Below are 25,141 nucleotides of genomic sequence, written 5' to 3'. Positions count from 1 at the left end.
CAATGACCATTGTTAAACATAATGATCGTGAAATGAAGTCTCATTTACTGTATGTGTCTAGGCTAGAAATGGGACGTACTGTGCCGATGCTTCGTAGCGTGTGTTGAAAATTCCAGGAACTACTGTATTTAGTGAAACGCGTTTTGAGGCTGGTATTGTTTTCAGCGATTGATGTCATAAATGACTTTTGAAGCCACGCTGCGATTGATGGTTTAGAAAGTGGTTCGAATCTTACCGCCATCTATTGACGGATATAAAGCCAAGGAATCTCTGCACAATATATAGGTAGTATTGTTTTTAAATAAAAGTTAATAAAGTGTCGTCCCCCCACCTCACAACCACCAGTTGCACAAACACATGCACTGCCCTTCTCTTCTTTCCACTTTTCAGTAACACTGCCTCAGTTTAAAGAGATTATGACATCCTGGTGGACTCACATCCACTAAGCACCTATAATGTCTTCTTCTTATTATTACTATTTCATCTTCTTAGTAACATTGGAAAACATCAATGTCCCTCTGTCATATGATCTAAATTATGAAATATTCATGTAATATAAGAGGGTCACTTTTGGTATGTGTGCTACTACAGTACCATGGAACATTGATGAAAATGTAACAGACATGAAAATCTTATACACCGTATTTAGAAACAAGCACATCAATAAGAGGAGACAACAAAAGGTTTAAATGGACTATTATCTTCTGTTCACAATAGAAAAATGCGTAGTTGAATAAAAATCATGTATTATTCCCATGCCCAACCTAGGAAAAGAGAGCTATAAGAGGATCACATACAGATAAAATGATTACGAACACATCTGCTTGTATTCATCAGTGACAGGTTTTGTGTGAGTTGTGTGTGTACATGTTATTTGAAATTTACTTTAAAGCCTATTATGAACATGAATAGCAAGCTACTGTTTAAAATCTTTGAACAGAATATATAGATTTGCCAGTTAGTGTAAAGAATTTGATATGCAAGTCAACGATTAAAACGCATAATAAAGAAAATTTAATTAAGGAGGGAAAGAAAAGGGAAAAAAAAATATATTTACAATAACACTTGATTTTAAGATAGATTGAGGTCATTAATACAAACCAAATGTTTTTTGTGCATTTTTCTTCTTCATAAATTGGATAAGAAGGAAATGTAAAGATAATTGTGAAATGCAAAAAAAAAAATAGTTTCCTGAATCTTGAGAGAAATCTTCAACATAATGAATCACAACAGTGAGACATCCATGTGCACAAGCCTTTACTTAAACCAGTTATAGCACCAAACGAGTCAAACTGTGATTCTGGCAAACGCGAGGCCTCGTTTGTTTTTGGTCTCTATGATGTTGTAATTTTAAGTGTTTTCTTTTTTTTTAATACCGGAGATTGCTGACCACTAATACAACTCAACTATGTCTTATTCAATTTAACTCACCGGTTAGTTGAATAAGATTTTAGCTTTAGCCAATAATGAAGGTATCATTCATTTCTAGTTCTCATTCATAGTAAAGACAAAACTCAATAAACGCTCTCATTTGTGTCAAACATGATCAGGTGGTGCCCTGTTGTATACTTTACTTGCTAAAAATAAAAATGGACAGACTGTGGTCTGGCTCATTAGTCCAAAAACATTTTGTGGGTTTTTAAACCCACAATTCACTTTTAAAATTGTGCAAATTGTAAAACTGCTATACAAAATCATCAAAGCTACTGATAGCTGCTGTTGTATACTGTAAATACACAGTAAAGAAACACAGACTCAAGCTTAACAGTTTTCAACTTAATCCCAGTTTTAGTCACTGACTCCCATGTGCTGTAAATATTTTTATTTCACAAATGCCGACTACACTACGCTGACAAGAATAATCAGCCCAGGTTGTGAGGTTGGATCCAGCATGTCTATATCCTGTTATAACACAGTCCTCGTTCCCATTATAATCGTTGGGTTCTTGTCCTTTCCACCAGAACCTGAAAACACAGAGAGAGACTGAAATGTTTGCTATTTTACATCCAAAGGATCAGACTGAGAGAAAAACTAAATAATGAGTAAATTTCAGTGAAGGGATGTCTTACGCAGTGGTCAGTGAAGAATTGTCCACCCATTTAAAAGTGCCTTCTGTGTATGTGTCAGTCAGACCAATCCAAGCTTCAGTATCACCATAATATTTACTGATGAACTCCTGTAAGTTTAATAGGGCAATATAAATATATACACACTTATTTATTTTCTCTCTTTCTCTCGTTTACACACGCACGCACACACACACACACACACACACACACCTGTTCTTCTGTGCTGTTTATGGTCACCAGGTCTGCTCCTTTCTTTTTGCAGTCTTCTCTGCTCTTTTCCCAGACGCTTTCGTTTTCAGTAGATATGTAAATCTTTGAGTTGAAAACTTTCCATCCTTTTATGTGAGTATATACATAAACACAGACATAGTCATAACAATGTAGAAATAATATAACAATACATAAAGCTTCAGAAATTCTGCAATTTCCATATAAACCCCTTGATTGACAGCACTATCATTAAGTCAGGCTGCTTAATTTGGTTAAAAAGATTTGCAATGAATACCAGCCAATGTTTATAAAGAGTTTATCTGGTTCAGTTTCTAAATCAAAAAAACTTTATCTAAATCAAGGCAAGACAATACAGGTTGAAGTAATTTGTAATATCTTATCAATATTTATTTATTCATTCATTTATTGATTTACTTGCATTTATTACATGCTTAATTAAATCAACTACAAAACAAAACAAAACACATGCTGTAGGGAATATTTGATTTTAAGTGTGTTTTATGACATTCTGTGTGCATTTCATTTTCAATGAACACATTCTATAGTAGTTTGTGTTAAAGGTCGTAAAACTGGTAAACGCTCGTAAATGCAGAGCTACTCATAAATTTATGTTCTTCTTCACCTTATCTTTTATAAACATTCCAGACCAGATGTAAACAATCCTGCAGCGTGTATATATACTACTGTCTCCCACAAAAACTTTGAACGGCTCACTGAGCACTGACTTGTGTGTATCATTGAGGGGTTCCCTGGATCCAGGCGGGACAGACAGAATACAGGCTGAGCACTCAGTAGACAAAAGGAGGTCTACCAAAATTCAAAAAATCCTTGCACATGCATTTAAACATTCAATTGTCAGAACTATCATTTGATCCTCAACTTGTTTTTCATTTGGGGAGAATTATAAGGGTATATAAGGGTAGAATAAAAATTGACATAAATATTGGTCATTAAATAATTTAATTTAATAGTATTGTAGTTTTGTATGACTACGCACCTCTCTCTCTCTCTCTCTCTCTCTCTTTCTCGCTCGTTTTCACACACGCACAAAAATCATCAAATTACTATTATGGCATTAAAAATTCAATATTTTACCCTTTTGTACCCCAGAGTCCGAACAACACATCTTGTATAATCATTAAAGCTGCCAGTCATTTAGAAAATTCCTGTACTAAATCGAATCCTTTGTTTTTATCGTGTCTCCGTTGAGAGGATTTGTGCGTATGTATCATACCTTCAGTTCTCGTCTTTTTGAAATATGTAAAAAGCTGTGCTTGAATTGTTGTTTTAGCTATTGTGAAAATGCAAGCAGCGAGAAATTATCAAATGAAATGATCTAAAGATTTAAAGATCTAAAGAAAAATTTCACTTTCATGACAAATTTTACAAAATACTCAGCATTATAAATATAAAGGGTATGGTTAGGGGGATAGTGCTTTTACAGAGGGGATGGTTTTTGTAATTTTTTTTCAACAGGGGGGAGCCCCCCCCCTCCCTCCTTAAATCGAGCAGCAATGAAATAAGTGTAAAAAATAAAAGTACAAAATCCAACTAAATATAAATCCTTATAAAATGTTGAATGAATTAATATTGCATTGTTGGTTCAACTTCTTACAGGTGGTATTTGATGAGACAAGTGGTAACATTGTGTTCTTAAACTTTGGAGACACAGACTGAATAAACAAAAAAACCCCAAATATAGTTAGTTATTAAACTTTAAATTAAGAAACCTGACCTCAACCCCTGCCAGCTGTCCAATTACAGGCCAATATCAAAACTTCAATTTATTGTTATCTTCAAGATTCTGGAAAAGGCACACCAGCTCTTTTCATATCTACATAGAAACAGCCTAAACAAACTGTATCTGTCAGGATTTAGGCCTCATCCTAACACAGAAACAGCCCTTGTTAAAGTAGTAAATTACCTCCTTTTGGCCTCTAATCAGGGTCGCGTTACTATGCTTGAGTTACTTGACCTCAGTGCCGCTTTTGACACTAGTGATTATTGATCAATCTCCTCCATAGATTAGAAAATGTAGTAGAAATGAAGGGAACAGTCCCCGTTTGGCTTAGATCTTATTTGACTGATCAATATCAGTTTGTAGATTTAAATGGTACTTATTCTGCATGTTCTCAAGTGGAGTTTGGTGTTCCACAGGGTTTGGATTTTTGGCCCACATGCAGCTAGAAGCAATATTTTTGATCTCACAGTAACTTCTTTTTCATCAAATGCAACTGTTAAAGACCTCAGTGTGATTATAGATTCCAGTCTTTCATTTGAAGGTAAAGTGGTATGTTTAGGTGCTGTTTTCCCTCCTCTTTTATTGGTTACTCTGGTTTGTTGATGGTGAAGTGATTGGTAGCTTTATATCTCAGTTAGTCCCTGCTTGCTTTTCATTATATATACATTATATCTCTCCTCTTCTTCTCCTCTCTCACCATCTCTCTCTCTCTCTCTCTCTCTCTCTCTCTCTCTCGGTCAGTGCATAGGTTGATTATCTTGGTTACTGTAAAGGGCCCGATGAAACGTGGAGAGAGCTTGCATGAAAGTGTCTTGAGGGGGATGTCCCTGTTGGGAAGCATGACTCCTACGTAATACCTGGAGTTCTTGGAGCGATGGCGGTCCGCTTGTCTCTTGTATGAAGCAATGGCTCGTAACAGGGTTCGTCTTGCTCGTAGCCATGTTTGTTTACAGCTGCGAATGAATTGTTGGGCTGAAGGGACCTACGCCTCTAATTCATTCATTTCCTCTGTTTGTCTGTTGGACTGAGGATGGAACCCGGACGTTAGGCTGGGAGTTATTCCTGACGAGCTTGAAGAACGGGCCCCTAAAACGAGAGGTGAACTGAGGGCCCCGATTCAAAACGACGTCCGTTGGAAGACCATAAAGGCAGAATACATAAAGGACTAGTTGCTCTGTGGTCTCCTTGGCAGAGGGCAGCTTAGAAAGGGAAACGAGATGCACCAACTTCGAAAAGCGGTCAACTATGGTCATGACGCAGGTGTTGCCATCAGACGGGGACAGGCTAGTAACAAAGTCAATGGAGATATGGGACCAAGGACGGTGAGGCACCCATAGGGGTCTGGGAAGGCTCGGTGATGGTTGGTTGTCAACCTTAAAACAGGCGCAGATGTTGCAGGATAACCTGGAACCGTGGGACCATTCCAAGACCTGTAAGCGTAAACAAAAGGGGACCAAGAAGCAATTTGGTCTTCTGGGTCTGCTGAACCTTGGTCTCAATGTCTAACCTCAAGGCTGCGATGAGACAATGGGATGGCAAAATAGTGTCGCATGGCATAGGATCCTGGGAAGAGGGGAACTGGCGTGAGAGGGCAACTGGCTTGGTATTCTTCTGGCCTGGCTGATAGGACAGAACAAAGTTAAATTGTGGAAAAAACAATGACCACCGTGCTTGATGTGCATTGGGTCTCTTGGCGGTGCTTAGATCTCATCGTGAGGTTGAAGTGGGCCACTTGGAGACTGCCTGGACCTTGGCTGGTTTCATCTTAAGCATGGAAGGGGAAATAACAAAGCCCAAGAACGTGGTGGAGGATGTGCGAAACTCGCATTTCTCTGCCTTGACATAGAGGTTATTCTCTAAGAGCCTCTGTAGGACCTGACATACATAGTGCTCCTCCAGGCCTTGAGAGGAAATTAAAATATCGTCCAAGTAGACGAACATGAAAGAATTGAGGAAATCATGCAGGACATCATTAATGAGGGATTGGAAGATAGAGGGAGCGTTGGCCAGACCAAAGAGGACCACCAAATATTCATAATGCCTCGTAGAGGTGTTGAAGCCTGTCTTCCATTCGTCACCCTCTCTGATACGAACAAGGTGCTAAGCATTTCATAGATCCAGTTTTGTAAAGAGCAATTCAAAGTCGGTGGCCATGAGTGGAAGTGGGTAGTGGTTCCTGACAGTGATGTCCCTATAATCACAACAGGGGCATAGGGACCCATCTGTTTTCTTCACAAATAAGAACCTTGCCCCAGCAGGGGAGGAGGGCTTCTGTGATGTATGTGTTTATGACAACTCTCTCTTGGTGTGTTAAGGAGTATAGTCGCCCTTTTGGTGGGGAAGTGCCTGGGAGGAGGTACATAGAGCAGTCATATGGTCGATATGGTAAGAGTGACATGGCCTGGTCTTACTGAAGACCTCCTTCAGATTGTGGTACTTAGTGGAAACATTGGAGATATCCGGAGTCTCCTCAGGCTTGGATGGAGTGGGGAGTGAGTGAATACAGTGTAAAGGCATGCTGTGGCATAGGAGAGGCTCCAACCCGTAATGACCAGCTTGGTCCAGTCAATCTGGGGGCCATGGAGAATTAACCAGGGGAGACCAAGTAGACGAACATGAAAGAATTGAGGAAATCATGCAGGACATTATTAATGAGGGATTGGAAGATGGAAGGAGCGTTGGCCAGACCAAAGGGGACCACCAAATATTCATAATGCCCCGTAGAGGTGTTGAAGTCTGTCTTCCATTCGTCACCCTCTCTGATACGAACAAGGTGCTAAGCATTTTGTAGATCCAGTTTTGTAAAGAGCAGTTCAAAGTCGGTGGCCATGAGTGGAAGTGGGTAGTGGTTCCAGACAGTGATGTCGGTAATCCCCCTATAATCCAGACAAGGGTGTAGGGACCCGTCTGTTTTCTTTACAAAATAGGAACCCTGCCCCCGCAGGAGAGGAGGTCTTTTGTGATTTATTTGTTCATGACAACTCTCTCTTGGTGTGTTAAGGAGTATAGTCGACCTTTTGGTGGGGAAGTGCCTGGGAGGAGGTACATAGAGCAGTCATATGGTCGATGTGGTAGGAGTCACATGGCCTGGGTCTTACTGGATGGAGTGGGGAGTGAGTGAAGTACAGAGTAAAGGCATGCTGTGGCACAGAAGAGGCTCCAACCCGTAATGACCAGCTTGGTCCAGTCAATCTGGGGGCCATGGAGAATTAACCAGGGGAGACCAAGGACCAAGGCGGCATGTGATTTATTTATAACAAAGAGACAAATCTCTTCAGAATGATTGCCCAATGACATGAGTTCTGTGTGTAATGGACAGCAAGGAGCGATGTTCTGGAAATGTCGGGAGGAGCGCCCTCTAGATCTCCCAGCCTGACTAGAGGGTGTCTCCCCTTACCGGGCAGTCCTTGAGCATATGACCTGGGCCCCCACACTAGAAGCAGGCCCTCTCCAGGCAGTGGCAGCGTCTCTCCTCCTCGAAGATGTGGGTCCTGTCCAGCTGCATGGGCTCCTCCTGATTGCTCTGAGACGGCGCGGTGTCCTGAGGGGGTGATCTCCTGGCGGGGGGTGACCTAGAACAAAAACGTGAGTCAATCCTTCCCCGCGAGATCCATAAGTTCGTGAAGGTCAAAGGGGAGGCTCCCAAGCGATTAGCTTATCTTGTCGAAGGCACAGTAGTCTGGTCCCGGCCTCCCTGCCAACGTGAGATTGGTCAAAGACCCTCTGCATCTCTCCAGAAAAGTCTTCAAAGCTCTCGCAACATGGGTCATGAGTGTCCCAGGGGGCCGTACTCTACTTCCGGGCTCTACTGGTGAGGAACGTGATCACATACGCCCCCCCGGGATTTTTTCGAGGATAATGTGGAGGCTTAAAGCTCAAAAATCAGAGAACATTGGGATAAGAAAGATCTACATGTTCCTGGTTCTCTTCTGTAGGTGGGGGACTGGTAGGTGTGGCTCTTGCGGGAGTTCTTTGGGTTGTGTTTAGAGCTGTAGGCACCTGAAGCGCTGCATCTGGACAGTGACATTAGCGATGTGACGAGTTCCTCCTGGTGTTTTCCAAGGCGCGATCAAGCTCAGTAAAAGCGTGGCCGTTTAAGCAGGTGTGCGAGCTTGGAGCCGTGAATTCGTCAATGCTGGATCCGTGCCAAGATTGGGGAGCAGAGTCGTAGAAGACTTGTGGAGAGCGTGCAGGGTCGGTGTCGTGAAATCCGTCAGCGTGGCGTTGGTATAATAGCTTGGAGATAAGCCATAATTGAAAGAGCGTGAGCGTGGGTCAGAGCCGTAAATCTGTCAGCGAAGTCGTGAATCAAAAGAGGAAACAAGAAATGAGGAAAGCTTAGCAACGTGATAACATTTGAAATAAATGTGAGAGAATCTGCTCGGGGCACTCAATAATCTGGTGAAGAAGTCGCGTGCTGCACTTCCTTATAAACTCAAAGAAATCAGTGCCGAGAAAAACAGTGTGCAGGCGGGGCGGTCCAGGGCATAGAATGTGACACGACAGCATGGGAAAACAAGCCCATGTGGTGAAGATCATGACAGCGTGCACTCTAAAAAATGATTCTGTGGCCTTGTAAATTTCACAGTTATAAAAAAGTTATGTTACCTTAATAAAATCTCTAAAAGTCACATACATGATTGTTTAAGTTAAACAAATCAAAATAAATGCCTAAAAAAACAATTATTTATTTTGTATTAAATTCACACTATAATTTAAGTTTACTTCACTAGTAAAAATCAGTATTTGACTAACTGAATTATATTTTTAACATGCACTTAATATTTTTTGATACATTTCAATCAAAATATCTGTTAATGGAGTAATTGTACTGATTAGTTTCAAGGACTACAATTATAAATTATTCCAACTCAATATTCTTTATTTTTAACAACAAAAACTTAAATAATTGAGTAAATTGCCCTGTGCAAGTGCTCATGGGAAGTCTGGTGTAACATCAGAGACCAGAAGGCTGTGAGGATGTGAGAATGGACATGAAGCATCTGGAACATTCTGGAACACTCCTTATAAATCCTGGTGAGTAAACAGCTAACACAAGTTATTGTAATAATGACTCTGTCTGCCTGCACACACAACTTTATAGTGTGTGAGTTACTGTTCTGAATCCTGTCACAGCCGAGCTCCAGAGCTAACGATAGCTAGCAACAGGCCAGTCCTGGGGTTCAGTGTGATTTAGCTTGTTTGTTCCAACCACCGAACTGCTCAGCTAAAGCGCGTTTAATACAGACACTTAAACTCTGGTGTAAAAGGAGAGATTTAACACCGAGCAGCGGCGCGTGCATGTCCGGGTTTCTTCCGGGTTTCTCGGTGTATACGGCGGCGGTTGTGCTGCAATATTTGAATTTCTCCCGCCAAATGCCATTATCGCCATTATCGAGTGAAGCATGGTACTGTTGGTCATGGATATTTAGTGTCCTGTCTTCATTTAGACTGTCATTGCTTCTTTAAGACCTGAGAAGGTCTGCACACACATTTGTATGGATCCCACAGTTTGCAGGAAACTGAAGTGTGAAGGTGTGCAATCTTTCAGATGTAAAATGTGACTCATTAGATTCTAATACAAAAGTCTACTTTCCATGTGTTAACTGTATAATACTTGTGGCAGGAGTATTGTTTCTGAAACTAATAACTAATAACATAAATTCAGCTCTTTGTTTATGATCTTGTTACATGTCATTTGCAAAGTAAACCAGGTTGAGTTTAGACTTCATGTCTTGTCAAATTTGGCAAATAAATGTTTAATTAAAATGAAAATGTGTGTATTGTTTCTTTCATTCAGTTAAAATATTTAGTAAATGTAGCACATTTGTTTATTAAATAATAGTATAATTTTCAGTATCTTCTACCTTCCATTTCAATTATATCTACTCAATTATTTTACTCATTTTCACTTTTCCTTAACTTCAAATTTTCATTACATTTACTCAATTTTGTACATCATTGTACTAAATATAGTTATTCAGGTCTACTTAATTTTTTTACTGACTTGTACTCAATTCATGAAGTATATTTTACATGATTTTTATATTTTTTTTATATTTACTCAATATTTTTAAGTGTAAAAATGTTTCACCAAAAAAATTGAGTACAGCACAGTTTTATTTTTTAGAGTGTGGGAACTTAAATGTCCAGAGGCGGAAGCGGTCTTTGATGGACGTAAAAGCGCTGGGAGCATGATTTTTTATTTATTTTTTATTTGCCATCTTGACCCCAATTTTACATCCAGCAAAATAATAGCCTCCTCTCTCAAACAATCCATAAATCTCTAGCACTAACAATCCTTAAGATATTTGACTTACAAACAGCACAATCATAATTTGCAAGTATGGCCTATGCAAATGAGCTGGGGATGGATGGGTAGGAGAAAAAAATGCTTAATGCTTAAGGTTGCTTGTGTTTGGGGGAAAAACAACAACTTTTAGTTCACATTCATTCCTTTTTTTGTGTGCAGAAGTTTTTCCTATGATAGGGTTTTAACTGCAAAAAAATCAAAACGGTCCTTTATTTGTTTTTAAAAATATACATAAAAAAAGGTTATATATAGGATGTCCCAAAAAATTTGACATCATTTTGACATCATTTTTAACAAAATAGCAAATTCTCACACAAATTATCTTAAATTGTGGCGTGATGTGTAAAAACTAACTAAGGTTAATGTTTTAAACTTAAGCCTTACTAATCACAAGATATGCTACAGCATGTTTGCCAGGAGCTGGACTACCGTGCCGTGTCACTGGCAGTGCACATATTAACATTCACTTTTACAGCTTTGTGATATCGTTGTTATACAATCTATATCTGTTTAAATATGTTTTCACCTACCAAGTTTTAAAATCATACTGTGCAGTTCAGAATTCTCCTGCTTAAACTGGTCTCTCTGTAACTGTAATTGATCTGCCATTATGGTAAGGTTCTTGCATTTGATCCACAGCACTGTAACAGCAGTCAGCATTAGAACACACAGCAGCAGCATACACACAGCAGTCAGCCTGTAACACCTGCTCCATGCAGTGTCTTCAACTAGAGGTAAATGAACACAAGTACACACACATGGAAAGAACCTATATGAGGATATATGCGCATATATGAAACCTATATGCAGTATATATGCACATATATCCTGACCTATATGAGGATATATGCGCATATATGAAGGCCTATATGCAGTATATATGCGCATTTATCCTCACCTATATGCAGTATATATGCACATATATCCTGACCTACATGAGGATATATGCGCATATATGAAGCCTATATGCAGTATATATGCGCATATATCCTCACCTATATGAGGATATATGCGCATATATCCTCACCTATATGCGGTATATATGCACATATATCCTGACCTATATGAGGATATATGCGCATATATGAAGGCCTATATGCAGTATATATGCGCATTTATCCTCACCTATATGCAGTATATATGCACATATATCCTGACCTACATGAGGATATATGCGCATATATGAAGCCTATATGCAGTATATATGAAGGCCTATATGCAGTATATATGCGCATATATCCTCACCTATATGCAGTATATATGCACATATATCCTGACCTACATGAGGATATATGCGCATATATACAGCCTATATGCAGTATATATGCATATATATGATAATATATATGCTGCATATAGGCAAAATTGAGGTGCATATATGTGCATATACAGGCCATATAGGTCTCCTGTATTGCTTCTTTATATCCACATATAAGCCCTATATGTACATACAAGATATGTCTCCTATATAGCTCATGGCAGGATCTGGTCATTTTAGCTCATATCTCACTTTGGCAACTGTCAAACATGATGCGCTCATATTTTTCTCATAGTTAAGGCAATAACTAAGAACTAACTAAATAAAAAACACATTTTAGAATTTCTGTCGCATTATCTGCTAATGACCAGAGGCAGGACACGCCCACACGCCAATCACACGGAAATCAGTCCGGCTAATTTACATACTAGGCCACGCCCCCGGACAAGGCAACTCTTCAGAATGTTCTGGAAAGTGGGAGGAGTTTACATTTACCTCAGAAGACGACTGTGTGGCCCTGACGACGAACGGGAGCATTTTGAAGAGAGAATCCAGGAGGACACACTGGGTAAGTTATTAAGTCTTATATAACTCTTATTCTGATAATATTAAACTAATATTAGTAAATATTTTCCTCACTTCAGCTAGCTCTTGTCAGCTTGTGTGACACATTGGCTTTCAATGCCATTTACATAGTTTAGGTAAATCATGCTAACATGCTGCCTTTCTGTATGTAGCACAAACATGATATTTCCCGGTGGCTAAGCTAATGCCTTATGGAGTTTACAGATGTTTATAAACGTTTTAATAAATAATTATTTATTATTATTATACTGTCTTATTATTTTTGTCCTTTCTAGATGCTACATTGAAGAAGTGGCCGGCAGCCACCCGAGGGCAGACAGGCACATCTATCAATTCAAAGCTCACGAAGCTGAGAAGGTCCTCAAAATATATATAGGTTTTCTTCCTTTTGAGTTTTTTTGTCTTATTTTTGTTCTTTTACTATTTGATTGTTCTTAAAAAAATAAAAAAATAAAAATTTCTACATTTTGGGCTTTTATTTATGTTGTCTAACAGCTATGGATTTTAATAATTTTACTAATATCTAGGTAAAAATATACACACATACACACATCTAGGTACATATATGCACATATATATGTACACATATATGTACATATAATATAGGAAAACGGCCAATTTTATATATGTCACATATATGTCTATAGGTACATATATGCACGCATATATGCACGCACGCATATATGTACGCATATATGTACATATATGTACATATAATATAGGAAAACGGCCAATTTTATATATGTCACCTATATTAAAAACCTATATCAAACCTATATTAAAACATATATGTTTTATATAGGTTTTTTCCGTGTGGGAAATATTTAGCTGCTCTCTTTAAGAGGTCGACCACATTGGATTATCCGATTCACACACAACTTTGAAACAGGTTATATAGTATATATTACAGTATATCCCAGGTAAATACCAAAAGTAATGAGCTTGCATGAACTCACAGTAGCCTTTAAGTCATAATACAATATTCTCTCTTTTTCTCTCACAGAAACACTCCTGCCCTACATTTCTGATTTGCTGCTGCTACTACATGTTTGCATGTTTCACTTTTAACTTTCTCTTTGACTTTAAAAAAACAAAAGGGAAATTACAGCTAGTCATGATGCAAGAAGCTGTAATGCAAAATTCAATATATCTCACAACATAAATGTTGAGGATGGGGTGGAGAGGTTTCATGTTCCTTTATGACTGTGGAAAAATTTTACCATACCAACCTTTTTTTCTTAAATATTAATATCTTTAATCCATTTATTTAGCCTTAGATAATGTAGACCAACCATCATACAAATTATTTTATTGAGTTTTTACTATATCTTATAACCAGTTATACTGGTATACTGAGAAAGTATCTAGCTACAGTAGTTGATCAATTGGAATGGTTATTACCGTCGCGCTCACCGCCGCGTAAAAACGTCAGCGGCCAAAATAAATCAGTTGCATTTCAAAGTCATTCGTAAAATGGCCGCCAGGTGGCGCAAAGTGACATTTTCGCTCGTTGCCGTAAATACAACAGTGACCGTTATACAGCGTATCTCTGTATCGGTTTATTGTTATTTAAGTTCTGGATTATTTCAGGTACTTTAAACACATTGTTGGGTTGCTCATGTTGGCTCATATGAGATGTAGTTTACAAATGAACACCTGGTTGGGTTATTTTGACCCAACAACTGGTTTATTCATTATTCTTTCCTTTCTCCAAATATCAGCCTGCAGAATGTTTGAAATATTACTGTTATTGTGTCACAGGTGTAGTTTTAAGAGTTGTTTAGGCAGGAATGCGTGTGTATACAGCTCAAAACCTCCATCAGTTATTAAAGATAGCGGCTATTTAGAAAACATGCCCAGTGATTTCTGAGCTTCAGGAAATCTCCCGGCGCTCTGCGCATTACACCGGGCCAACTCATGTCGGAAAGAATTTATAAACGGTTTCTAAACATGGGCTATTGTTTTTTTACTTATAATATTTGTTAATTTAATTTAAATGAGGTTTGGGCTCAGGACTTCGACTCGGCATCGTGATTCTCCTCTTTAATTTACTCCATAGTTTTAATCAGCGCTCAGCCGCATACATGGAGTTTTCCACAGCGCACCGGCAGAAGTAGACTAATGATTATGAACGCGTCGGGAAAACAGCAAGCAGACTGACTCTGACCATTTAAAAAAACGTTTGCGTTCATTTTCTGACGCGCTCAAGTTCACCAAAAACAATACAGAACAGCGCAGCTTACAACACTTACAAAATCACAACGTTTTTTCGTTATTGTGAGTGCGCTTAAATAAAAGTTGAGTCTTATAAAGGCATGTAGTCTTATATAGTTTTATTATATAGTTTTTGCACATTAATCTGACACAGTTTTTTCAGCCTGTCACGGCGTGCGCCCAAATCAATATCGCTCCTCGCTCACTAGTTAGGCGGCCTCCCCTTCAGACATGCGAAGCAGCGGGACCGCAGAATTACACATGACTGGTGAGCTATCGTTGCTATCGTTGCCCGGGCTTGCACCTCGCGCTATAAAATACTCGGGGTTTGTTGGGCTACAGTGGATTTTATCACGCGCTGTGTATGCAGCGCGCGTGCAACAACGCGGAAGTGCGGCATGCAAGCAGGGCAAATGGAACGTGCCCCACGGACTTCAAAGGAGCGAGAGGTGGGAGGGGCCGGTACGGCCATCCGCGGAGAGCAGAGTCAGCGCGAGCAGACGGATGGCCATTGCACTCACACCGCGTAGTAAAATCCACTGTAACCCAACAAACCCCAATCATCACCAGCCGTGCCTTATTCCGTCATGTCATGTGGGCATTATAAGCTTTGTATTGAAAACTTCTAACTAAAAAGTGGCAGCTGGCACGCCTAAAAATAGACGCAGGTTATTTTTTTAATAGTCTAAAAAAAACCCTCCGATTTAATTTCCTATAGTCTAACCAGCGCTCAACCGCACGCATAGTTTTCCCGAGCGCGAGGAATTTTTTTGTGCTAAATAATGTTTATGCAGTATAAGAATTCCTATTAATCCTGGGTTGTTCTTTTAGTGTCACTATAGTGCTTTACAATGCCAGACAACATTCAAATACAAATTATTCACCCTCCCCAGGTGTGAATCGGCTGTTCTCACCTATACATTCAGAGGAACTGAAATGCACTTCTCCCCACTTTAAAAACCTCTTGAATCTGAGGCTGACTTTCAGTGATTTCAATTTGTGTAATTTTAATCTCCTGGATTCTAGATTCTAAAGTTGACATTGTTACCTTTTTTAATCATTGGAATGGAAGAACTTGTTATTTTCCTTATGATAGCATAAATTGCATTGTTTTTAATCAGTCTATACACAATAATATTCTTTGGTATTTTTTTTATTTTTTTAAACGGGTATGGGGGCTATCTTGGTTCAATAATCTCCGTGCCTGGTTTAGGTTTAGTATTCAGTGCGCATCTGTTATATTACAACTATCATAACACTCAAATACCTTTTATTGGGGGTTAAGTGACTGATGTGCCTAACATTTTTCAGCTGAGCCTTTGTTTCACTGAAAACGACCGCGACACCCCTCTCTCTCTCTCTCACACACACACACACACACACAGAGCCGACCAAACCATTAGCACGTCCCTCCCCCAAACAGCACAGACATTTACTTACACCTGAACTGAGTTGTTTGAGTAACATGGGTCGAAGCCGTTACAAATCATAACAGTCTACTGCATTTCATTCTTATAATAACGCAAAAACACAAGACCGACATCTGCGGACGCAGTAGAACGTCCTAACACTGTTTTTATTTTATGGTAATTTATTTCAGTTAATAAATCTACTATAAATTTAAAGAACACAAGAAATAAGATGACACAAATCCATACACGCTTTTTTTGTAATTACAAGTGATAAAATCAAAAGGCTCACTGCCTCACTGGCTCACACAATTATTGTGCTTAAATTTGATCCTAATAAGATTTGATTTAATTTGAATTTTAGAACAGTGGCAGCTGGAACACCTAAAACAGATGCAGGATTATTTTTTTATAATCTAAATAAAAAATGCTTTTTTAAACGTGGGCTATTGTTATTTACATGCAATATTTGTTAATTTAATTTAAATGGGGTTTGGTCTCCGGAATGTTGAGCATCAGGATCCTCTTCTTTACTTTCCTACGTAGAATCAGCGCTTATTTGCACGCATTAAGTTTTGTAAATTCGTTTAATGTTTAATAGTAAATAATGACCCCCGTTGCGCTGTACCACCGCTCGGAAAACCTTATGAAATACAAGTTTAGGACAATTATGATGATCTGCCACGGCGTGCGCGTGTCATGGGTGTACGCCCAAATCTACTATAACTACTCCCTCACTCCGTAGGCTCCCTGAATAGGCAGCTAAAGGGACGGAGCCGCCTATTTGTGCCGGCTGGCGATAATTAACGTTAATATGATCTCGGGCTTGCTCCGCATTATAAAAGCAAGGCGCGGAGGTTTGTCTGAGGTCTGGGAAGTACGTGATGTAATGGAGAATATAAAAAAGCATGTCAGTGGGGAGATGTGACGCGCCCCAGGGACTTTAAACAAGGACATTAGAATTCCGCCCTTTGATCTCCGCGCTGAGGACAGCGCGAGAAAGAGCTGCGCGAGCTCCCGCGGCATCTTCACTCCCGCACCGTGCCCGCCCTCGCAGCCCCGCTGCCGAAGAGGAAAAGTGTGGTTAGGTTTTTGCGTCAGCGAGAACTCGCGCCGGCCATCGACAGCGGGAGAAGCGCCGTCACGAGGGAGCGTGCAGGAGCGCTGCCTCCGCGTGCTTAGTTCTGCCACTCGCACCAACACTTATCGTCAGCTGTGTGCCCGCATGCCAGTGTGGCACAGCCCCCGGAACTGCACATGCACAACCTTTATCCCTTTCTTTCCTTTCTCCCTCCTTCAACACTTTCCTTCCCCATTTTGCCTAAATAAATTACCCTTTTCCCGTAAGACCTCGCCTCGTGTCCGTGCTTTATGGTGCCGCCCGTGCAACATGGGTCGAACCCGTTACAGATCATAACAGTCTGCTGCATTTCATTCTTATAATAACGCACAAACACAAGCGGGGCTGAATGACCAACATCAGCTGACGCAGTAGAACGTCCTGACAATGTTATAATTTTTATGGTCATTTATTTTAGTTAATAAATCTACTATAAATTTAAAGAACACAAGATATAAGACGACACAAAACCCTACACGCGTTTTTTTCTAATTACACGTGATAAAATTTAAAGGCTCACTGTGTTAACATTTATTTTGTTTAAATTTGATCCTAATAATATTTAATTTAAATTCTACATTTGTATCGTCATTTTAGTTCTGTGATTATAAATTTGTTTAACTACAATGTTTTACTTGATTTTATCCGCTACTACGTGCAGTTCTAAAACTCTGTGTCTCATTAATCCAATGAACTAAGGCATGAGGCGTCAGCCTGTAGTTATATAGCGCCACTCAACGGTAAAAGCCAGCAAACGCACAAAGCCAAACGGTACCGCCGAGCGCCGCGACGGTAGGACCTACAGTCCGATTGATTAACCACTGTAATAGCCAGCTGTTTTAGACTTCAGAATCTATGCCTTACTTATCACTATGGAATATACACTTTTTAAAACCTGCCTACCTGTATGTTTAGTCTGTAGGCTTTTCTTAAAGTCAGTAGCTGCTTCCTTAAGGTTATGACCTGTAGTACCATCCATGCTGTCATAGATTTCCACCACCCTCTCAATGTGGTCTTCTCTCTTCTCAGTGTAGTTCACATATTCAGACATGATATTAGACATCTGTGATCTCTGAAGTATAGTGTCTACATCCAGCTTCTTCCACTTTGTGTGTGAGAGTTTTATGACACAGTATTGTGGTTAATAAGTAGAGAAATAATAATTGTGTAATCCAATTGCATGCTAACTTCCTCATTTATCAGCCAAATGCATTCAAACCCTATTGCTGAATCCAGTCCTTTTAAATAAACTTGTATGTACTGGATGGAGTTAGAAAAATAATTATTTATTCCTAGCAGATTTTGTAAATATGCTCACTTACAAAGAAATTAAGGATCTATACGTTTTATCAAAGGTTAAAGGATAGAGACAGAATATCAACTAAAATAAAAAAAAAACACAACACAAATTTTAAAAAGTACATTTGCATTTTAATGAGGAAAATAATTATTTGATCCCTAAGCACAACAGGACTTAGTAAAAATAAAACATTGTTGGGAAGCACAGAGGTAAGACATTGCATGTATTTTATTATCTCAGGAGGGAGGGATTTTGGTCCACTATTGTTTGCAGATTTCCTCTAAGTTATTTAAAACTTTCCTCCATGTCTATTGGCAACTCAAAGTTTCATCTTTCTTCATATTTTTTTGTAGGATTAAGATCTGAAGACTGGCTAGGCTACGGCATAACCTTAATGTGCTTCTTATTGAGCCACTCCTCTGTGGCCTTGGCAGTATGTTTTGGGTCATTGTCATGCAGTAATACCTGCCCATGACCCATTTTAAGGAGGTTCTCATCCAAAACTATAATAAATATAATAATTATTTTATATGAAGTCAGCCTGTACCTTCAGCAGTGAAACAGCCCCAAACCATGATGTTTCCTCCTGTGTGTTGACTCTAAGAATAGTGTTTTTAGGATCATAGTCAACTTTTTTTTTTTCTTCAAATATGGTGAATCAATTTGATGACAAAGAGCTCTATTTTGGTCTCATCTGACCACACCACTTTCTTTAGATTCTTCTTTGTTCATTGGCAAATTTCAGGCTGGCTTGTAAGTGTGCCTTCTTGAGGAGGAGGATCTTTCAGTGCAAAGGACTTTTAATCAATTACAGCATGATTGTGTTACCAGTGGTTTGTTTGGTGACTGTGGGTGCAACTACCTGGAAATCATTTACAAGCTCCTTCCATGTAGTTCTGGACTAATCCCTCACTTTTCTCATGATTATCCTTACCCCATGAGATGAAGTCCTGCATAGTGCTCCAGAACTAGAGTGATTGATGATTATTTTGTATTGCTCCTGTTTGTGAATAATTGCTCCAACAATTGTTTCTTTCTAGTAACGCATTCCAGCCTTGTGTAGGTCTACAGTCCCTGATGTCCTTTGACAGCTGTAGGTTGGTAGGGTATCAATTTCTTATTTTTCCCACTGTATATACTATATATAAAGAGTCAGGCAAACTAATTTATACACACATTAGAAATATAAAATCTTGTATAAATATTTTAATAAGATATTTATTTATTGATGTATATATTTTTCTCAAAAAAATGTAGCAGAAGCGTGCTTGTATATTTAAACACTCAAATTGTATATTAAAGTCAATTTCCCAGTGCATGCAGTAGCTAGTTGTATGGGGTGTAGGACCTTGGGTTTTGGGCTACTTTTGGAGGCTATTTTTGTATGCCTTACAGTAACATAAACTCAGACAGTATAGTCTTCATTAACCACACATAAGGCAGGAAACAAAGACACACAAAAGAGGTAACAAAAATATATTTACTTGTTTCCTGGATGTTCCACTACGCCAAAGGTTACTAATAAATGGTGCATCAGTATGTAATCATTTTTAAAGCATTGGAATTATTTTCAATTTGATGTAGTGTAAAGGGAACAAAACTTCAGGAGATGTTACGATTAAATAATGACCTTTATTATGCAGAGTAGGGGTACATCATACTTTTTATTGTTGATTATTTTCCCATAACAACGTGCATTTTTTCACTATTCTGTAAATCTATTTACAAAAATGAGAAAAATCATGACTGATATAATCAATTGGGGTGTAATAAGATATTTAAATTTGTGTTGTTCTTTGATTAATGAAGGTATTTCTTCACAGTTCTGCTGGTGATTTCCCTTTTTCGCCATCAATGGTGCAATATTGAGTTCTGTTTTTATAGCTGCATCAGTAAAAAAAAAAAAAACAGCTTACGCAATCAAAATGGCATATTACAAAGAGTTAAGTCCTCACTTTCAACATTTTAAAGTTTTTATCTTCTTCTTCTTCTGCTTTTTATTCTTCTTCCCCTTTTTAAATGAAAAAAAGTCTCAATGTGTCTCAGTCTCCTAATATATACAGATTTATTACATTGTGGGTTTTTAGTGAAAGAAAATAAGATAAATGACAGAATATATACTGCTTAAAAAATTAAGGAAACAAAAAATTTTCAATGTCAAACAAGAACTTTTCACTTCTTTAATTTTTAAGCAGTATATACCGTATAATACAACATACAGTAACTTTTGCTTTTGGCTGCTCCCGTCAAGGGGTCGCCACAGCGGAGAATCCAATGCACACACATCTTGGCACAGGTTTTACGCTAGATGCTTTGTCTGATGCAACCCTCCCATTTTATTCAGGCTTGGAACTGGCATTGCATGCAGTGACTGGGTGGTATAGGGTGTGGCAACAAACCAAGATCAGGGTTCAGAACCTCAGATTCTCAAACCAACAACCTAGCCTTTGCCGCCTGAGCCACCACAACCCTATCTATTATATATCACAGCTTAATTAGACATCTGAATATAACTTGTATTATTAAGTACCCCTAGTAACCCAGTGTAAGTATTTATTCAGTGACGGAAACTTCTAAGCATTTTTGTAAGTTGCTCTGGATAAGAGCATCAACCAAATACCTAAATGTAAATTTACAGGAATTTTTCGAGGTACCTGAGATTGTTGTTAATTAGTTTTTAACCTAATGTAGCTACACTGTAAAAAAGTGCTACACTCACAAAGTAGGTTTTATATACTTTAAATATTTGTAATTTAGTTTATTTTATTTGTTTTGTTTTTTACTAAAAAGTCTTAATATACGCCCTCTTTACTTAAAATATATCAGTTTTTTTTATATAACCATATATTGTTAATAAAACAATTGCAATTTATTTAGGTGGTTATTTGTATGTGTTTTTTGTGTACAAGAAATGTTACAAAAGTGAGTTGACATTCACAATTTATTAAAGCAGCTGCCGGTGTGGCAGGTGTTTTCATTAAATGTAAATATTTTAAAATTATTTTAAGTTGGCATTGTCCTTTTTTCACTGCCGAGAACTTTCACAGGCAGATGCAGCATTTTGCTCGGCTTTTGTTCACTGCAGCGGATCTGAATTTCAGGGACTAGTTAACACGGTAAGTTGAGCAATTTAGCAAAATGATTGGTGATGTAAAGTCAGGCGAAATTGCTTACATCACTAGGGAGCTGAGGTTAGGTCTGCAAATTGTACTGTATCGCTAGCTGTCCTAAGCTAAGCTAAGATGGCTGCACAGTGTAGAAGCAGCGTGGTCTTGTAGGCAACGTTTGGCAGACATCGGCAGTTGAGACTGTGTTGTTAATATGAAGTTAAAAACGTGCTGTGATCATGTCTACTATGTGTTTTTCCAATAATACTTTTATTCATACTGTAAGTTAGCGTTACTTTAAACTAGTGTAGAACTAATGTCAACGTGTTTTGTCTAGGACGTTTGCCTTACCGTTTAATGTCAACTATTAGTTTAAGCTAACGCTAACTAAAAAGTAAAAATAATATGATTGTTTAAATCCAAAGTAGCCTTAAAACACATTTGTTTAATTTCATATTAATGGTCTCATCATCGCCACTGTTACAACTTTTAGGACGTTTAGACGTGTTTGAAAATGCAGATACGTAGGTAATAAGTTGCACAAATGTCCTCAGTTTTATTTTTAGATTGCACAAATTTAACGTAATTTAAGCAAAACGAGCTGGAATTTGACAAGATTCTGGAATCAAAGATCATGTTAGTACACTTCTGCATTACTAAAGCAGATGCACAGATTTGACTTTAGAGATGTGTGCTTCGTAGTCTGTCTGATTTTAGAGATTTGATTCGTTTTTAATGCTGCATAGTCAATTAATGATATATAGTTGTTTGAAAAAACCCTAAAACCATTTCAAACCTTTTGCCTAAATAAGTTAAATTTACCACATATTTTTAATCTTATTCTAACATGCATTTACCTGATCTTTAGATACCCAAGCACTTTTGTTACCTGGGGTCTTTAAGCTTCACATTCAGGTAAGAAAAAATTCAGAATAGATACAGTTACAGTTATTCCCAGGTAAGTACAACTTAAGTAAACTTGCAAACAATAGTGTGGGCTCCATACAATTAGGCAGATATATGATCAGCTTTTTGTCTTTTCCTCCCCACAACAAAAAGTAAAAAACACCTAATAGAGCAGTTACTTGCCATCAGTCATTCTTTCTCTGGGGCAGTTTGGTAAGCTGTCAGTTCCCACTAACATTTACTCGAAATTTTTTCTGTGATAATTTAAGATCCTGACATGTGATGACTAAAATCCCTAATCAAGTTAAATATACTGTACAACTAAAAACTAACAGGCTTTAAAAAGTGTATCATAAAAATTTAACTAGAGAAAAAGTCCATTAAATGTGGCTTCAGCAGACAACCACAACACTGATGCCTGCATGTAGGGGATGCTATAATTGACAGGTGACCAAAATGCAATGGACCATTACATTGAATAAAATGACAGATTTCTTTAAAATTTTATCTTGTTGAAAACAGTTGGAATAATGTATATACACAGCTCATAGTATATAACTGTTTTTTTGTAGACATTTTAAAACAAAAAGTTACATATTGTTTTAAATTATTAATGTAGTCATGGCATGAGCCTGAGGGATTTCATTCTTGTATCATTCTTATCCTTAACATTTGTAAACAAATGGTGTGCCTTCACTATTGTAACTGCAAAGTTTTGGTGATCAGTGGTGTATGTATAGTACATACATAGGACCTTTAACAGCAATCTGACATCAGGCTGTGAATTTTGATCAGATTTTACTTTTTAACAGGATCCATCTGCCTCTGTGGAGAAAAGGAGAGAAGTGGTCCTGAGATGCCTGATTGAGTACATGGGGGAGAGACAGATAGACCTCATCAGTGTCCACCACGTATGTATTGCGCTTAAAGATACTTGTCTATTTTTCTGTTTGTATGTATTCATACGTATTTTGTCTCCACCAATAGAGTCATGATGAAACAGATGTGCACGCTGAGCTTGGCAGTTGCCCACTGAAAATTTACATGTGCCATCAGCCCGACACGATTGGGATCATCATAGAAGGACAGCCCGGAGTCAGAGGTGTGGCAAACCTGTCGAAAGCATGCTGGCTCCTATTTGGACTTACCTATGCCCTCGAACTCAAGTATCCCTCAAAAATGGTGTATACTTTTGAGGCTCTTTGTGGGATTGGCCCCCATACGTCCTAAGCCATCATCCAAGTATGCAAACCTCCTTACCAAGTTGTCTTAGATTATTTCTCAGTGGCATTTGGCATTGTTTGCCATCATTTGAAAAAATGCAATCACTTTGGTAGGTGAGTTTGCTAAATGCCAACATAAACGTACTGTAAATCAGATAATTTGATAATCTTCTTACCAGTATTTTGATTTGAAATAATTAGTCTTACAGATTTCTTTTGTTTGTTTTTGACCTTAAGACTCATTTGACAGATACAAGTTGCTCAGGTAATATACTTTACATGGTTATGTTCCTTTTTTTTTCATTGTTTAGTGCCTTAATTAATGTGGACTTTGGCCTGTGTTCGGTGCCAATTATTACCTCAAATACTTAAGTGTGGTGTGCACAATTTAGAAGTTTTTAAATAATAGTTGGTAAAAATATAGAAATACTGTAATCATTTTTGAAATTGCAGTTCCACTGTGGTACTCGCAAACCAAGACTTACTTGTTTTTCAACGGAACACTCGCAAACCGCGTTACTCACAATCTAAGGTTTTACTGTATCACTATGTTTCACACTTGTTCTAATTACTTTGTCAGTCTCCTGCATGGCTGAAAGTACGTCTATAGGGTCCTCAGTACTGAAAAAAGGGGAGATCAGCTGCCTGCCAAACCTTACGTTTAAAACCAGTCACAGAAGCACTGAGTGAAAAAAAAAAACACATCTATTAACATTGTCATCTTAAAGAACAGTTTATGTTCTTTGTAGCTGCTTCTAAGTCATTCCAAATTGACTCTTAACTGTGTGTTGTACCTGTCATAAGTACCATGATCTACAAAGATAATTTTTAACACAAGCCTAAATCCAAAATCCCTCTCTAATTCTGATCAGTGGCATTTCTTGGGGTGTGAGATGAGGGATTGTATATCCTATTGTATAGTGCACTAGCTTTCAATTTAATGCTATTTGGGATTCAACCCCGGAACTTGGAAGTTAGCTGATATTCTAAAGTGCAATAAGTGGAAATATAAAGGTCTCAGGACTGCCAACCACCTACAGTATATAGTTTATTCTCTGCACCCTTTGGTTTCATACTTTCACCCCTGGTAATTACACTGATTGCCAGTCACTAATTGATGGTCGCCAGTTCCACTTGTCTCGGTTAGTTAGTTCTGCAGGGGGTGGAATAATATGTGTTGGCAAAGCCAAATAATTGATTAAATAATAATAAAAAAAAAAAATCTTCAAACTCAGGTTTAATATTGTTTAATTATAATATATTTTTTTACATTTATTATTTCATATGTTTATTAGTTTAGGCATAAATCAAGAAATTGTATTGCAGATTAATTGCAGATCTACTGTATATAAGTATTAAAATGAAATACTTAATTTATAAAGTAAAAAAAAAAAAGAACTTTCAGCTATAGAGTATGAGGTTTTATGCTTTGATGATCCTTTGCTGTGATCCTTATTTTAGTTCATTAGGCATCAAGCAGAATCCTGCATTCTGTATATTTTTCTGACTGTTGGTGGTGCTGTTGTGCTGAGTTTTACAGCATTTAAAATAATCCACATTAAAATATTTTACTTAAAGCAAATAATGCTTTAAGTAAAAGTAAAGTGTTAATCTGTAAAAGACAGGGGTTGCTTTAACTCATCTAGCCCATTTATACCCGCTACT

General features: G+C 38.1%; 1 protein-coding gene across 1 annotated transcript; it reads right to left on the bottom strand.

The window, feature by feature from the left end:
- Positions 1–1,449: 1,449 nt before the first annotated feature.
- Positions 1,450–18,023, bottom strand: LOC128508323 (hepatic lectin-like). The gene is made up of 5 exons (XM_053479600.1): positions 17,844–18,023; positions 10,885–11,082; positions 2,280–2,404; positions 2,070–2,176; positions 1,450–1,964 (listed from the first exon to the last, which is right to left on the bottom strand). Exons 1-5 carry the CDS (start codon positions 18,001–18,003, stop codon positions 1,793–1,795), a joined length of 762 nt encoding a protein of 253 aa, XP_053335575.1. The 5' UTR covers positions 18,004–18,023; the 3' UTR covers positions 1,450–1,792.
- Positions 18,024–25,141: the final 7,118 nt, after the last annotated feature.

Source organism: Clarias gariepinus, chromosome 20, assembly GCF_024256425.1.
Source record: "Clarias gariepinus isolate MV-2021 ecotype Netherlands chromosome 20, CGAR_prim_01v2, whole genome shotgun sequence".
NCBI lineage: Eukaryota > Metazoa > Chordata > Actinopteri > Siluriformes > Clariidae > Clarias > Clarias gariepinus.
This window is presented reverse-complemented; position numbering and strand designations above follow the sequence as displayed.

Coding starts and splice junctions, on each gene's coding strand:
- LOC128508323 (XM_053479600.1), bottom strand. CDS start 18,003: ATGTCTAATATCATGTCTGAATATGTGAACTACACTGAGAAGAGAGAA. Junction 2,405..10,884: donor CAGTATGATTTTAAAACTTG/GTAGGTGAAAAC, acceptor CTCACATAAAAG/GATGGAAAGTTTTCAACTCA. Junction 2,177..2,279: donor TAAACAGCACAGAAGAACAG/GTGTGTGTGTGT, acceptor TTAAACTTACAG/GAGTTCATCAGTAAATATTA.